General features: G+C 33.3%; 1 protein-coding gene across 1 annotated transcript in view; it reads right to left on the bottom strand.

Annotated features, from left to right (window-relative positions):
- The window catches only part of LOC149797955 (methylmalonic aciduria type A homolog, mitochondrial-like), a 56,564-nt gene that overhangs the window by 23,056 nt on the left and 14,940 nt on the right, over window positions 1-18,568 (bottom strand). The window contains exons 4-5 of the mRNA XM_089963025.1: window positions 13,646-13,816; window positions 9,147-9,233 (exon numbers count right to left, since the gene is read on the bottom strand). Of these exons, the coding sequence (XP_089819151.1) occupies window positions 9,147-9,233; window positions 13,646-13,816 (258 nt within the window). The remainder of the gene's footprint in view (window positions 1-9,146; window positions 9,234-13,645; window positions 13,817-18,568) is intronic.

Raw genomic sequence — 18,568 nt, 5'->3', positions numbered from 1 at the left:
CCTTTTAAATATGCAGCAAATATCATACTAGGATTACAATATATAAACACAGCTGCCAACCCCATGAGAGGTACGATCTAAGTGATGAAAAAAAATGCAATCTATCTAGTATATGCCATGAGTATAATAAACTAAGTATATTTAGTTTTGCTACTAAGGGCTGTTCTTGTAAAACATGCTTCAGACTCAAGGAAGGCACTTTCAATATCAAGTAGTCATTCAAAGATGAAACTCAGAATTTGGTATTATTTTCATATTACTATAGTAACTAAAGTACCCTGGCATATACTTAAAAAAAACTGCCCTCCTTGAATATCGTGTATGTTTAAATGGAACTGCCCTAAACTGGATCTAGTTAAAGTTCTTGTCATAAATGTGAAAAATCTATGTCACTTAGTACCAGAATACCAAAAAAAAAGCATGTATGTATGTTTTACACAACACTTTAACTAGTCTATGTCTTTCACCAAGTGATTCTAAAGTCAACTTCATAATCCTGGAATGAGCATGATGATGTCCTCAACCTGAGTGCTGAATTATATTACTCTATTTTTTAAAAATTTGTCAAACACTATTGACCTATCCTTTAAAAGATACCTCTCCTCTAACATTTTTCAGCCATTTAACATTGATGTGTCACATTAATAATACCTGTTTCATTTTGCACCATTTTTTCTCATAAGTCATAAAATGACTCTTTCAAATTTGTAATGTACAGCTGCTATAAATAGAACGTAAGTGATGATGTGAATGAACAGACTTCTTTTCTAGAATATTCTCAATTTACATGATGTGTGGATTGCAGAGATAATAATAAAAAACACAGCTTTTTTATTGCTTTATTTCTTTTTCTTCTATGTGCCAGAAAAGCATAATTGATATACAGGCAAGCATAAAATGTAATTCGGTCAAAAATAAAATGATTACGCCAAAAGCAGGTATGCATAAATCTAATACTTCATGAATATACTTGCTTGTAAGTTGGGCCCACCTGCAAACAACATTGACCCTGATCCTCAACTGCATAATGCAATGGCAGATTTGGGTCTGATCCATTAAGCAGAGACAGATCTGGGTCTGTGTTGCTAATTTTTTTGTTCTATTGATTATTCCCAATTAACTGCAAAGACCAAGACCTGCTGATCCATTAAGCAGAGTCAAATCTGGGTCTGTACAGTTTGCAGCTGGACTCGATTTATAAGTCAGTAAAAAAGATATATCTACGGAAACACATTTTAATCATAGTGCTTGTTTCTAAAATAAAAACCCTTATGTATTCAGTTATTTTACCCCAAATATACAAACAGGTACTTCCATAGCAATTTCAGCCCTTTTTTATAACACACACCCCACTCCATGACCCAAAAAGAAAACACAGCTACTGGAAAATGTGCCATTTTTAGTTCCAGACATTTACTGCTTCTATAGTGTGTTAGTATTATCCTTTTATGTTTCACTTGTTTCCTCACCAAATGTTACTTTAATAATAATTTTTCTTCCACAAATTATATTACTGACTTTCAACTAGTGACTAGTTCATTCTACACTACTGGTTTAAAAAAATGAATTATTAAAAAACAAGTAAACTTATAACCTCAATAATACACGACATCAATGTCTTCAATGTCATTTTAACAAAAGTACAGTTGACAGTTTTGAGTTCATTAGTCAAATAAATATCTATTGCAACGACATCAATGTCTTCAATGTCATTTTAACAAAAGTACAGTTGACAGTTTTGAGTTCATTAGTCAAATAAATATCTACTGCAACGACATCAATGTCTTCAATGTCATTTTAACAAACGTACAGTTGACAGTTTTGAGTTCATTAGTCAAATAAATATCTATTGCAACGACATCAATGTCTTCAATGTCATTTCAACAAAAGTACAGTTGACAGTTTTGAGTTCATTAGTCAAATAAATATCTATTGCAACGACATCAATGTCTTCAATGTCATTTTAACAAAAGTTCAGTTGACAGTTTTGAGTTCATTAGTCAAATAAATATCTATTGCAATGGCAGAGCTCGGTCCTGAAAATACTACATCCAAGTATGACACCTGGGATAAGTATGTTTCTTATCTAATGACTAAGGAGGGGATAAAGCAGTTAACTTAAACACTTTATCTCTTTTCAACCAGAACACAAGATTGTTTATATATTTAAAAAAACACATCAATAATGTTGCATATCATAAAAAACATAAAAGTATAAGTTTTATAATGACAATAATATAATCATTGTCTTGATGTATGTGATAATCTCCAACAAGCACCATAGTAATACCATTTTTGAAAACAAAAACTAAAGATTTACTTTGTTTAGATTCAATTGGTTACTGAAGAATAATACGAATAAAATCTGCAAGTAAAACACTTCAAGTACTACACAGTACTTGTCTGAAATGAATTAATATGCATAAATATCTAAATGCATTGACATATTTAAATTAAATCAACATAGAAGAACTGAAGTGTGTTGGTGAGGATAACTCTCACAGTAACTTAGACAAATTAGTAAAATTATGAAAACATAATAAAATTATGTTCAAGAATTGTTAGATTAAGCAAGCATCAAGTTGAACTGAAATAAGTATGTCGGCTCCGTGAGGATAATACTCACAGTGACTTGGACATTCTAGCTTCTTATATAAATTCTGGAATTATGTTGATGAAGTGAAGTATTAAACTGGAGTAAAATTTATAGTGCCAATCACTGACAACATTGAATATGTAATTCAAGAAAATAAATGGTCTATTTGCTGTATAACAAAATATTTCAGCTATGGAATTAAAATGAAAATTGATTAAATTCATCATAAAGATTCATGTAGTTTCATAAACATAAGTAAAGACAGAAATTAATGAATAAAATAAATCAAATTATTGATAATTAAATACAAAACCCACTTTGACATCTTGGCTTTTATAACAAATGACAGAAAATAATAATAATCAATTAACTGCGTATAACATGGTTCCCATGCTTTTCTAAATACAAGTTTCCAGGTCATTTCCAGGATGAAATTAATTTTTTCAAGGTTCACATATGACCATTACTGAATGGAATTAAGAACATTTTGGATTATAAAACATGCATTTTCCAAATATGAAGATGGTTCTCTTTCAAGACTCTCGAAAACATATATGTAAAAAAAACTGATCATGGACAAAGCCACCAAATGAGTCACACAAAACAAATCTAACTATATTCCTATAAACTGGCATTTCAGTGTACAGGACACAATTCCTAACTTTACTTTGCTGACCTGCATTATGTTGCTACGTCGAAACAACATACTGAGCATAAATTATTTTGTTTCCTTTCAAACCTTTAATTCTAAAGAATTCTTGAGCAATATACGTGCATGTTATACAAAGTAAACACTTCCTATCACAGTATAAAAAAACAAACAAACAATAAATGCAAAATATTAGAATCTTATATTGTAACGAAAAAAGTTTAACCCTGAATTTATGTGTGCCAATAAAATTTCAAACAAGATTTTTCAACCAACCTAAACTTCTTAAGATGATTTGGTTAAAAATTCCATCATTTAAAGACATTTAAAAAATGGTTGATTTAAATTTTGACAAAAAACTTCAAAATTATATACTGTTGTACAAACAAGGACTGAATTTTCTGTAAAATCAACTTGTCTTCGTGTAGTTCAATAAACCAGTCCCAAAACCTGTATTGATACATAGGCTCCTATCGTTTCTTAATATATAATAAAAGGGATGACAATTTCCCAATTCTCCTGTGTTCTATTTAAGATCAAATATGGGTTTCTTCCGAATATTCCAACCCCATTTTGCACATTTGGACATTTAGGATGGAGTGTGGGTTCAGAGCAATTACATATAAAAAATATGGAATCTGCCGCCACCATAAGACAGCTTACCAGCAGGCCTAGCAAATTTAAACCATGTTATATCGACTTATACCTGCATGAAATTGATAGAAAAATTATTTATTTTCTCCAAAATGGAAATTATTATATTCATTATGTCTTTAATCCACTGACAGACTAAGCGATACTTGGCACAGATGAAACCTGACCCGGTACTTGCCATTTGCGTTAATAGTCACATGACTTCACAACTCTCAAGCAACATCGTTAAGTCCAGTAGTCACGTGATATCAACAAGTTCCTTTTTAATGTCATTGTACAAAATTTCAATTATATTGAATGAAAGTCTGATACCTTTTGTAAAAACCAGAAAGAGCATATAATTCTCAACATATTTATTTTGAGAACAACTGCAAGAAACTTGGCCAGTCTGATTCATCAAGCAGAGTAGTCTGGTTCCCTGCTTCATATGCTCCCTGTGTGAGAGAGCACATGTCAACGTATATAACTTTCATTTAATATTTTTTCTACAATATTTAAAAATGACAGTTCTGAGATCCTGTGTGCTTGTGCAATTAGCAATCGAAATCGCTAGTACCAGCTCAAATTTCATCAACACATTAGTTTTATCGTCTTTCAGCAGATTAAAGACATAACGATTATATACCTACCTCCCCCTTGATCACTCACACCAGGTCCAAACACAAAGGCTGCACTATACGTGAGGGCACAAGTTACTAAGGGATCTCCATAACAATATGAAGTTATTCCATCCCTGCTGAACATCAAGAAAACTGCAGGGGGTTGGGTGTGCAAACTGTTCTGTTAAACAGCTGAATATTAGTTTTGAAATCAAGTTGAGAATATTATCAATAAAGCGCTTTCCCTAACTAAATTATGTTTTTTTTGTGTAAAATGAACTTTATTTTCAAGATGCCCAAATGCTGAAAGATGATTAATATTATTCCAGTGGGTTCAACAACCCTCATGTGTATGTAAAAACGTTCTGTAAGACATCATTGCTTTATGTTTTTGTTGTCTAGTCTGGTTCCCTGCTCTGTCAACTTCCTGCATTCTCTCCACTATAATGGAATGCAACAAAAGGAGTATACTAAGCAGAGAACCAGACTATGTGTTGACTCAAATTCACAACTTAAGATTCCTTTTTTCCCCAAAAACTAGGGATATTTATTCTCTGAAACAACTGTCAACACTGAAGGTAATTTTTTAATTGTCTTTTTAGTAAAATATCGATGCCATCATTTCATCGCAAGTAATAGTGTAACTTCTTCTCATCTGTAAAGAAATCTCAAAGTCTCAATTCAAGAATTATAAATAACTACAAACTCTGAAAACCAGCTTTTAAATAATGGACCATATCTGCGAAACAGATCTTTTTATTTCAAAAAATATTCATTTTGCTTCATTGTCTTGGTATCTTTGATCACATTTGTGAATGAGTAGGCTAATTTAAGGCAGTTTAGTTATATTACATCCACAAACGATTATAAGTGTTGGATTAAAAAGCTGAAATGAGTTGACCTGACACTCTACTGGGGCTGCTAGCACTTATGTAGGTAAGATTTGCAAGCTTTTTAACTGTTCAGTTATTCTACCCCCTTTATCTGATAAAAAAGACTTAATTGATGTGGCAATACAAAGGTCAGCTTTTAAATTCAGTGCAACATTGCAACAAATACTTTGGCAAATCAGATATCAAAACAGTCGGCACTTAATTATGTTCTCACAGAAATGCTTGTAGACATAGCTGATATGGTAGATTGCCATATTTCATATTTGAATACAACAGGTCACATTGAATCTATGATGATTAACTTAAACCGAAATAAAAAAAAGAACTAAAACATGAATTTCACTCGCAAAAACTTATTTAATTGGTATTGATTAAAACTGTTGCCTTAAGTAAGCATTAGCAACATTTTCAATGTCCTAAATTTTGTTGAATACTTTTATTTACGGTCTACTAAGAATGTTTTTTGGAAAGAAATTGTAACAAAATATATGACTTCTTATAAAAAGTTGACAATTTCATTATGTTGGTTCAAATTCCCAGGTCTTATCTACCATTTTTTATGATAAAATGAGAGATATATCAAGGTTTCAGTTACCATGTTGACCGCAATTTTCTTCACATTCAAAAATAGGGGTAAATTTTTGGGTATCTCTTACTATAAAAAATATGGGAACCATGCCCCCCCCCACAACTTATCAGGGCAAGAGTTATTGAGGGAGTAGTGTGTGTGTCTATATATATATATATATATATATATATATATATATATATATATATGACACCCACCCACCCACCCACCACTCCCTTGATAACTAGAGCCCTGATAACTCGTGAACCCGCTAACATGCTGGGTATAGTAAAGTTTATACAATAAAGTTATAAAAGTACTGTATCTCATTTCTCAGCTGTTTCTTGTGATGAGGACTGTATTTCTAAGTGGAAGAACTGTATTTATTCATGTGACAGGATACGTTTATTGTTCTGCTAATTCTTCATTAACTGCATGTATTTGAAATAAAATTATAAAAAATCATCGTTCTTAATTTTGTACACTTTTACACAGACACTGATTTTTCGTAACTGCATTTTCTCCCTCTCATCACATAAGCATAAAGAAAGAGATTTTTTCACATCCTCAAAAGCCTCTGTAAATCGGAAACTTTGCAAAACCAAAAAACATTTGAGTCCCAAGGGATATTAGTTCTGAGGGGTATGTATGTATGTGTGTGTGTGTCTGTATGTATGTATGTATGTATGTACACCAATAATTTGTGGACTTGTTGACAGTACAATTAAAACAAATAAAAAACAATCCAAAAATTTAGGCAATAATGATTCCATGAAACAATGTTCTTTATTTTGAAATCCTTAATACAGGCAAAAATATTTTTTGGGTTTTGAGTAAATATTTGAAGCTTTTACTGTAAAGGTTTTGTGAATTCTGTGACCTTTTCTGTCAAACAATTAGAATCTTACTCTAAACTCGAAGGAATCAGAGTTCCATTCAAGATAAAGCTTCAAATTATGCTTCCTGTGTTTGAAGTGAAAAATAATGAGAGGTGAATATTCAAAGGCTGTTTTATCAAAAGCTTCAATTTAAAAAGTTAAATAGAAGACCAGACACCAGGTGGTAATTTACCATAAATAAATAGAACACCATATATCAGCTGGTAATTTACCATAAATAAATAGAAGACTGGATATCAGGTGGTAATTTATCATAAATAACAGGCGGTAATTTACAATAAATAAATAGAAGACCAAATATCACTTGGTAATTTATCCTTTAATAAAGAAGACCAGTTATCAGGTGGTAATTTACCCATAATGTGACAAATACTTCAGACAAATGTAATGAATTCAGTTTCATTTTTAAATACTGGGCAATACTGATGCATATACAGTGTGACCCTGCAATAGCACATTCCGTTATAACACAAATTCAGATATAACACGGTCGTGGTGTGGCTCCCAAAATTTCACATACATGTATGTTTTTAACCCCCCAAAAATGTATTTCTTAAAAGTACGAAGAAAAACCATAAAAAGTTTATCATTTTGAAGAATAGATTGCGTATGAATAATACAAGATGATCGTGACGTGGCTCCTGAAATTTTATATGTATTTTCTCTTCTTAAAGTACAAAAAATAACGTGTCAAATGATTATTCAGGGATTGTCCAGGGCATCACCAATGTCACAAATTGTGATTTTTTTCTCCTTATTGAGTGGAGAAATTCAGTGGCCCCATGAAAGGTAGCCACAAACTTGATATAAAATGCACTGAAATTTGACAAACCATCTTAACAGTGCATTAATACCATAATCTGCTTGTGTTGATATCTAGCATGAGTACTGTATGCTGTGAGATATCTGCTTTTTTGTTGTTGACATTTCCAGAAGATGAGATCAACCAGACAAGGCATTATGTCATAATCTATCTTTCGCTGGATTTTCAGCAACTCGCTAGTAATTAATATATTTACATAGACTGACATCTGTATGCGGATGGTAAGTAAAATTCCTCATGTTTTCAATCAGAATTAAATCGTTCAGAACACTCACATTTTCTGTAGCAATCCCTTTCAGCAGATCAGAACACCTGCGTCTCTATCATCTGCTGACCCTTTTAAATTTCTGTTGCATGCATGGAAGGTAGTATCATTCCACTACCAAGAATGTAAAAAAAACAACCCAAAACACAAGATTTTACTTGTTGGTCCATTCAATAGGCAGGGAGGAACAGTAACTAGAATCGACTAAATGACAGGCAATTCTTTTTTTTAAAAATGTACCCAGATAAAACAGTTTGCTGAAATTTCAAAGAAACCAGATTACCTCTGAAGCACCGACTGTTATGAAAACGTACTAAGCAAATGAATAAAAATCAGTCTCAATCATGCAATACAATTATTTGATGTTGCGGCCTTAATAAGAAATGGGCATTTGTTTGATTCTCCAAAGCTACCCTTTTGCAGTGACTTCAATAACACATGTACCCTTCATTAAACTAAGCTGACTACAATCTTCAATAAAAACAAAGAACCTTCATCAAAGGAAGTCAGTACCAAAGCTAAATAAAAGCAATGGAATCTGATCGATTGTTTCACTTTCTAGTGTGACTGGAACACATTTACTGTGCCATGAAAGTTTCCTTTGTGCAAGAAAATTTTATGCTTACAAACGCTACCAAAAGCAGCTTAAAACACAAACTAACTTTTACCGACTTGGAGTGTACTGAACAGTAAATATGTTTCATCATTCGTTATGTGATTGTGCTATTTTTTCCCACTGAATTGACTCCTATATGACTGTGACAAAATTACTGAATATTTTAAATTTTTGTGTGTGCATATTTTCCACGGAATTACTTGTATTGTGGATCCAATGTATGTGATGAGTTTCGTGGGTTAGTACACGATGTTGATACTCTATTCATGCTATACATTAGACATGTATATATAAACAGTATACACGTATATGTATCAATGCGTGGTTCTCTGAATAAAGTAAAATATTATATATGTCTTCTCTGTTTTCACTATAGATGTATTTCTCATTTAATATTCATCAATTTAAGATGGTAACTGTACCAATGAAGCATATATTTTTGCACCCACATCATTTTCTACAGCTAACTGACCATGCTGCTTATAATACAGTTTGGTCTATAACACAGTCAGGTTCTCTGACTCCCAACTACTGTCATAGCGGGGTCACACTGTATATGGTTCAGGTATATGGCATTGACTAACCTTGCAGTTCATCCCCTCCTGCTGGGGGTATGATAAGACAGAACATGTCCACCATGTCACTCACTGCAAACTCTGACTGACCAACACCTAGAAAACAAATGGACAATGTTTGACTTTGGAACATATTTCTGAATATTTTCGGATAAATCAAACTTATTATATGAATAAAAAAAGGAAATCAGATTTTACTCTAAGTGAAAGTACACCAGATTATGAAGCTTAGTGATGAAGGGAGTTATAATTCTTACATATACGGTTGGACCTGTAACAATCATTGATTATTAAACAAATTTCTACTAATAAGAATACACTTATGAAATCAATATAGTAGTACCAGTATATCGTATCACTATACCTCTCCCATGATAACAATAATGGTCTCCAAAAACACAGACCATTGTTTAAGCAAGAGCATGAGTTACCAAGGTTACTCTGAAAATTTATGGTGGGGATGCCATCCTTGCTGGACAACAACTGTAAGAAGACAAAAAAAAAAAAGGGGACGGGCTGTTAAATGATTTAATACTCATTTCATATTCATAACTATCAATAAAATGCTTTTCTGTATAAATTACCAAGGTTTATTGTTAGATAACCACTTTTGAAAGTACACTGAAAACATTAATCCAAGAGATTTTAAGACATGTACCTCCGAAAACATTGTCACTGCTTTTTTGCATGTGAATGTGAATATGGCTGACAACTATTGTGGATTCACAACAAAACAAGATTTCCTTATTTTAAAAAAACTGGAACATTTAATTCATGAAACAACAACCATCAACAATAAATCTTGATATTTTTGAAAAATATTGTTCTATTAGTAAAATACACCACTCCCTTGATAACTTGTGCTCAAATAGCTCACCAACCTGCTTATAACAAGGAATCAGGCATGGATTCCAATTTTTAAAAATAAAAAAAACACCGACCAAAATGTGCACTAACTTGTTAAACGTGAAGAAAATCACAATTAAAAGCGCCCAATTAAACTTTTAGATATCACTCATTTTACTGGTGAAAATGGTGGTTAGTACCCAGGAATATGAATCAACATTCTCAACTTTAATAAAGAAATCATATTTGGTTCAATTTATTTTTAAAACAACATTCTCAAGACACTGTAAATAACAGTATTTGACAAAATTTTGACCAATGAAAATGTTGTTAAAACCTACTGGTGGCAACACTCTAATAAATAAATAATGGATAAGTAAGTTTTGTCAAGCATGATTTGTATTTTAGTTCAACTTTTAATTTATTGTTCAGTGTAATCATCATAAATGTCAATTTTCCATCACAGCTTTGTCTGCAAGTGTTTCTTTGAGAACCTAATTAAGCACTGACATTGGTTCAATCTCAGACTTGTGGAAGTATCTGCTGTATTGTTAAACTCAATTAAAAGAAGACCTGCTTTGTACTATCATGTTAATTATGTCTTTTGTATCAAATCAAACAAACGAAGTGGAATAAAGGAAAAGTTAAAAGACATGCAAGTCCTACCTGCTTAAGAGCTAGCAGTTAAGATTATTTCATGTCAACTAATTTCAACTGATCAATTGGACACTGTTATAGATATTATTATGCGGGTATTATGATCAAACTACCATAAATTATCATGTTCATTCACAAATGTGATCAAAGATACCTAGGCAACCAAGTGAAATGACTACTTTGTGAATAAAAAGATTTGTTTCACAAATACAGTTCATTTGATTTCCAAAGTTTGCTGTGAATTTAAATTTCCTGAAATAGCAGAGATTCCATCAAAAAATGAGAAGTGTCACTGTTAACTGCAATGAAATCAATGTGTCAATATTAAACAATAAAAAAATTGGTTTTCGAAGTTGACAGTTGTTCCACAGAATATATATCCATAGATTTTGTAAAAAAGAAATCTTGTTTTGTGAATCAACAAGAACAAAAAGCATTGATGTAATACACAATGTTTTCATGTATACATGATGGTTGTTGAAAGCTCTTGGATCTTTATGTTCAAAATGAACAACTTCATTAGAAAACGCTCTTTATTGACAATTATTCATAATGTGATTATAAAATGAGTATTTAGCCATTAAACAGTCACATTACTCCTAGTTTTCTCAATGCTGAGTGGGGATGGCATCCCCTTGTTGATTTTGTTCAGCTTCCTTGGTAACTCTAGTACTTGCTTATAGTGAGGACTATGATTTCTGGCTCTGCTTTTCTTTAGTTATCAAGAGAGAGGTGTACTGATAGCACAATTTAGCTGCAAGTAATACTAAACTTTCAGTTCATACTTGATTAAACCTCTGAGTGCCTATTCAAGAACTTTAAGTTCACTAAAAACTTAATGAACCATGTCTATGAAACAAATAGCTTGTCATGCAATGAGTACTCCTTTCGCTTTACTTCTCTCACTAGTAGGCATTACTAATATTGCAATGGATTGAAATATCGTTGAATACTCTTATGTACAGTGAACTGAAAATTTATTTTTATGAAGAAAAAAACAAAATATATGACTTGTTAGTCGTTGAGAATTTCATGATGCTGAAACAGATTTTGGGCACTAACAGTCATTTTCAGTCATAAAACAAGCAATATAATAAAGTTTCACCTGCTAGTTTTTGTAACGATTTTCTTCATGTTCAACAAATAGGGGCCAAATATTTTTGGCATTTTCTAGAAGAACAATAATGTGACCCAAGACTGATCTCATGTAATAAGTGGGTTGACAAGTTACCCTGGCTTGAATTATCGAGGAAGAAGTATATGTAGATTTTAGTTCTACTGGTCATATACCAGATAAGCTCATGTGATATTTTGTGTGGCATCCTGTTAGCAAAAGTTTGTTATCACTACAACTCCCAAACTACTGAGAGAATTGCCACAAAACTTAACACATACATCCATCTCAAGGTCTAGATAGTTCTACATGACAATGGTGTCCTAAGGAAATGGCAATATTGCTATTATGGCAAACTTTAAAATCTTGCTATAGCTAGTATGTATGCGTAGTTGGTCATAAATGAAAATGGTGCAAGTCTGATGTGTAGTTGGTCCTAAATGAAAATGGTGCAAGTCTGATGTGTAGCTGGTCCTAAATGAAAATGGTGCCAGTCTGATGTGCAATATGCATCCATGGTGGCCATCTTGAAAATATTGGTATTGGTACTCCTCCTGAACAGATGGTCATAATCATATGGGGTTTTCACTAGTTACATGGCTCTACAAGTCATAGTGTCTGCATAACTTAGCTAACTACAAAAATTAATGTGGGTCACTGGAGTGTGCAATATAGGTCACAGTGACCTAGTACTGACTTGAGGTAAAGTGTCAGTTTGGTTCCCAGGGCTTGGATTTTTCTTTTATCTGATTTTTGACGCATCATCAAATATTTGTTGTTAAGTTTTTAGGCACACAAAAAATTCTGAAAATACATTATATACTTTCTTGAGATTAAAAAGGCCACAATTTAAGTAAACTGCAGAAGCCCCCAGTCCAGAACCTGCAAATTTGTAATAGCCCCATCCATAAAGTATATGTACACTTTCTTGGCACTATAAGGAGAGTAAATTTATGCAGTCAGCATAGATTCCTTGGTCTGTTGCAGGGCAATTACTTGGAAACAAGGATATTCACACCAATAATGTATATGGTGGCTCAGTTGTTATGGCACCTAATCTCTTGGGTTCAATTCCTACCACTGGATTAGCCTCGATCTACTTCCAAATTTCTCTGGATGTTTCATAAGGCCATGGTTTCTTTGCTCTTTGTAATTAAATTTTATGTGTTTCACTCGAAAAGCATATATAGTTCTTTTTTTTGAAAGTTACTGCTACAAAATATAAATTAAAAATAAATTATGACTAGTGGCACTGAATGTGAAATGCCATAAACTGATGCATACGGGCAATAACACTAAAAAATAATCTTTCAGGCACTTCAATATGGCACTTCAATATGGCAGTGCCATTTTAAAGTTTATCATGGCTATAGAGACAGTAAAGTGTTCTGCTGAAGGATGCAATAAAACAAATTCATTAACCCACATTACTCTCTTTCAAACTAATTTTATCCATAATTTATATTTTCTAATTTTAGTAACTGTGGCCATATTTGATGGTGGATTGGCATAATTTAAACAAACATGAAAGATCTTCAGGATGATTTCCATCAAAATTTGTCAAATTACATGTCTATTCATAAAAATATATTATAATGCATCAGTAACACAGATATAAGTCCAAAGTTTGTTCTTGTTGGTGTTAATGGCACTTTTAACACATCAATGACGATATAATACCAACAGAAATGGGAGCTAACTGCCTTTCCCAAAGATGCAACAAGGCAGCCGAACCCAGCTGGAAGTATTTCATGCCAAGATGCTTTCTATCAAATCTCAATAAATTTATTGAGTGTTTCTTTTGTGAACAGATGACACATGATAGGGAAATGACCATAACAAAGCCTTAGGACTTTGTGAGTTAAGAAAAAACACAGCATTAGAAGCATACCAACTGTTTCAACCAGTATGATGTCATATCCTGCAGCCTCACAGAGAACTATGGCTTCATTGGTTGTCCTGGTAACACCACCTAAACTTCCCCTTGCTGGGGAGGGCCTGATGAAAGCATTCATGTCACATGACAACTCAGGCATCCGAGTCTTGTCACCTAGGAGAGAACCTGCATTAAAACAAAGTGGATCTTACATTAGTGCTTATTTCACACGAAATTTAAAAGAAAACTGAATAAAATTATAAATCCAACACATCAAGTTATTTGGCAGAATCATGTCTTCTTCATATCTTTTTGAATTTTACCTTTCACATACTGACCACAAAACTGAGTGGTGCCTTTCTTGTCTCCAATGCAAGAAATACATAAAGATTGGTCATGGTTTATTGCTCATGACCTGGGTCATTTTGCGGAAATTATTTTCCCTTATGGAGTTCTTCTGACATTTACCTTTGACTTTTAGACCCCAAAATAAACAAGTATTTTCGTTTTTAAACATTTTTCATTTTTATTTTAATGGCAGAGGAAGTGCAAGTTAATTCCCTTACCAAACATGGCCTGGCCTAGGCAGGTACTGAACCTGGATCCCTTGGGTTATGGGTATATTATCTTTATTATCTATGATGTACAATGGTGATGTTCTCACCAACTCAGTGATGATGCAACCAGAGGCATTAGTCTTAGGTGCATTAAAATATGCTCACCAGGCCTTACACATGTTCACCAACGCCTTACACATGTTATGCAGGGCCTTCCACATGTTCACCAGGCCTTCCACATGTTCAGCAGGGCCTTACACATGTTCACCAGGGCCTTCCAAAGAGCCTGTTTGAGAAACTAATACCAGGAGAAGAACTGAGATTTCTGAGGCCAAAATACTAAAGGATAATTTAGAATATTGGAAATTGTGTCCATTCATGGTCCCATTAATATAAAGGTTCATCCAAATTTGGCTGAACTCAAACAACCCCAAGTAATGCTGCAAAAACCAAAACCAGAAAGATGGAAGATCAGATACCAAAACTCAAATAAATAATGTCACAGGATACTAGAAATCCAACTCATTCTGGGCTTGATCAGAAGCCAAAATGCAAATAAACAATGTCATATAACACTAGAAATCCAACTCAATCATGATTTTATCGATATAAAGGTGCATATAAATAATGTTATAGGACAAAAGAAATCCAACTCAACCATAGTTAGGAGGATGGGAAATCAGGGGCCATAACCCCTATTTTACATAAATTATTGCGTGACATCTGGCTGGTGTACAATTAGGAATATCTGGTTAAGTGCTTCTCATTCACCAGGAACATCGAATTGTGATGCACACTGATTGACTAGAAACATAAATGAGGCATAATTAAAGTGTACAGACATAGATGTGGATTTATTTGCTTACAGGCTAACTTCCGCATTATGCTTCATACAGACCTGACCCGAAATCTAAAAGCTGGCGCTTTTTCATTAAAATGGAATTACAGTTGTCATTTTTGCTTTCCACCTTTCAGTCTGTTGGGAGCAGTGCTGCCAACAATGGCCCAAGATGAAGCAGCTCTAACTGAGGTGGAACCACTATGGCCAACACCCTTTTTCTCAGCCTCCTGCATGCTGTAGTCGGTAGGGGTAAAACCATACACCTGTGCCTCGTATTGATATGATTCATGATACACAGTCTGCGATACGATAAATATCGATACAATTGATGGTCTTTCCATGTTTGAACGGTAGGTGGTGCCCCTTTATGTATGTTGACATACTGGTTGTATCACCAGTATGCAGATTACAGGGAGAGTTATAGTTGTCATATATTTAAATGAAATTCTCATCAATGATAAGAATACAAAAATACTTTCAAACAGACTACATGTTGGTTGTCAGTGAGTTTTATTCAGCATTTTAGGCTATTTAATGGTTGCTCCATTTAACTTACTTGAGCCACCAGGCCCTTTGTTTTGCACTGCATGAATGCTTTGAAAACATCTTACAACCAATTTCATGTCTAACTTAAACCTGGAAGACATTATGATGTTATCTTCAAAACAGAAGAAATAAAGCAATTTCCTCGTGTAAAGAAAATCTCATCTAGAACAAATCCGGACATGGGAATGAAGATGAATACCAACAAAATCTATCACAATGTACTTCCTGCATATGCAAGACTGCTGTGGCCACAGGTAAGCATATTTATTAGCAAAGAAGGAAAACTACTGACAACACCGAGTCATACAATTTTTTTAACACAAAGTGATAAACTTCAGCTGTTTAAAATCTGCCCCCTCACTGTTTTGTGGTAATTTTATTCATTTCATCAGCATCTTCATTCACTGGTTAAATATCTCTGCAAAAAAAGAGAAATTCCAAATTTGTTCCCCCACATACAATTTAAGGAGAGATGTTGACAGGATTTTACCTTAAGGTGGACTTCACCCTTTGTCACCGAAAGAAGGGGAGAGTAGAAAAGGAGGAGGGGAGAAGGAAACAATCATGGTTCAATATTTACCTAACACTTCAATATTCCACTTTTTTAGAGCTCAACTGAAATCAAAATGTTTAACAGATGTCACCTCTAGTTGTATAAGTATTAATCTGTTAATTATTTCCTTATCTGTGTATGAATATTTTTCTGTGCTTCCTTCTGAAAGGGCATATGCATAGCTAGCTTTGTCAGCTCAAAGACGTTGGGAAACTGATCGCTGTGGCTGTTATTTAGAATTTTCCAGAACTCACAGATATTATCTTTTGCATACATCTGCTCCAAAAGAGAACTTTTCATTAACACAAACTTCTTGAATCAGTAGTTTACTGACTAATATGCCAGATTTCTTATCTGCTCCATAATACTGTATTAGGGTTTTTAGTCCATCAATGCCATAGTCTGTTTGTGCATACAGAGGTATTTAAAATAAATATATTTACTTCTTAATTTCATTTTTTTTCATTCTTATTTCTTCAGTTCTTCTTAACCCTGATATGGATATATGGTTTTGTAGCATATGATTCACATGGCTAAACTGATTGATAAAACAATGAAATTTGCATTCTACTTTTAAATTGTCTGTATTTTAAATAGGCTCTGTATTCTGCCCTTTCTACATTTAATTCTGAAACACCAGTGAAAGGGAGACTGACCATCATGCCCTCTATTTTTGTCCATCCAACATGTACATCTGACTCATATTTAACACCATTTTCGGGCTCAAAATAACTCACTGGTATCTCCATTAACAGTTCCCCAGCTCCAGTAATCCAATATACTTTATAACTTTAAAAATTATTGTCATCATCACTATCTCGAACATAATATATTTCACTGTGTGACACACAGGTAGTGTAGCTTTCAAATTGACCAAAGCAGAAAAGTTCAAATTCAATGTAGAAACTTCACATAAAATAGGTTATTAAATGATGAGTAAAGTATTTCATTATATTCATTTTGCACATGGAATACATCTGGAATGTATCCTCTTGTGCTGAACATGCTGCTGAGTTAAGATAATTAGCATGGAATTAGTGGTGGTGGTGGCAGATTACAAACTATGTCACTTTGTTTGAATTTGCAGATGGCGAGCGAGTATTCTCAATAGTCTTTTTTGTTTTTACTAGGAAGGCAAATGCTGTTTTGGATGAATTATATATTTAAATAATAAGAAGGCGAACTACAAATAATTATTCATAACTGCTTAAGACTAAAATAACATATATATGGTAAGTATTGTTTTGTATCGATTCTCCTTCTCTTGTATCAATATGTGTATCCTTCCAGCAAAAGTACAGATGCATCAATATATTGTTGAATCGCTTCACCCCAAGTAGTCAGTCCACAGTTTAAGCTGTCCTGCCCACAAGGGATTCTGCGCTTGACACACAACCAGCAATAACAAACCCCCCCAATAAACTGAAGATGCTTATTTTTCACCTGTGAGAACAGCAAATAAAACTCAAAGATTATCAGACATGACTGCTTTCATCATCACCAATTCATGGAGAACATCAACTGAAAAAACAGCATTGGATACATCTCCAAAAGTGAATGTTATTTTAAAATAAAATACAGTTTAATCCACTTGAGCCACCTGTAATTTTTATTAAAATGTTTTTAACTGAATTAGTAAATAGGGATTTAGGTTACAGTTTTATAAATATAGCTAGATCTGCAATTTCATCAACAGTCTTATTTCTCAATCCATTTTAAGTAATAATAATTAACTTGAGAGATTTATGAGAGGGGTATTCATTGCCAAGCCTTTATTTTCAAAGTACTCGTGCATGTGGGATGTGTAGCTGGGGTTTAACTATTTCTGTCTTATAAAGCAATGGTCATTTGTCCTTGCAGTTCTATTAAGTCAGCCATGTTGCTTTCTGTGTTAACAGGACACAGGTGCCAGACACATCTTATGCAGACAAATAGCACTAATTTTGGTGTTAACAGTGTACAAATAAACATTCCTTCTTTACTAAAACAATTTAAACCAGGGCATCATCTGGAGCCTTTGTTTTTGAATCCTATCCACATGACAAAACAGCTGTGTGCTGTAGCTTGTTTACAAAGTTATTTGCAAAAGACTAAAGTTTTGTGAAATTCTGAAACACAATTATTCATCAGCACACAACCCCTTATAAAAAAATGTGCTAAAGGCATATTAGACTCCCATGAAAATTTAGTATACTACTGTATTTGTGGAATCAATTTTTCATAGTTTTTCAATAAAAATTACCATTGAATTGGCACCTTTAATCTTTGATATTTCTGGAATCCAATTATTTACACAGATAGTATTCTTCAAATGGTTTATCTAAGTATTTACACATATGATTTTACATGAATGGGAAGGGATATTCCAAGTGCTTATGCAGATGATATTCCTTGAACTTGAAGGGATGATCCAAGTGTTTACACAGATGACATCACCTACA

This window comes from Sinohyriopsis cumingii, chromosome 6 (genome assembly GCF_028554795.1).
Source record: "Sinohyriopsis cumingii isolate HCF-2022 chromosome 6, ASM2855479v2, whole genome shotgun sequence".
NCBI classification, from domain to species: Eukaryota; Metazoa; Mollusca; class Bivalvia; order Unionida; family Unionidae; genus Sinohyriopsis; species Sinohyriopsis cumingii.
The sequence above is the reverse complement of the archived record's forward strand: the minus strand, read 5'-3'. Positions and strand labels throughout refer to the sequence as shown.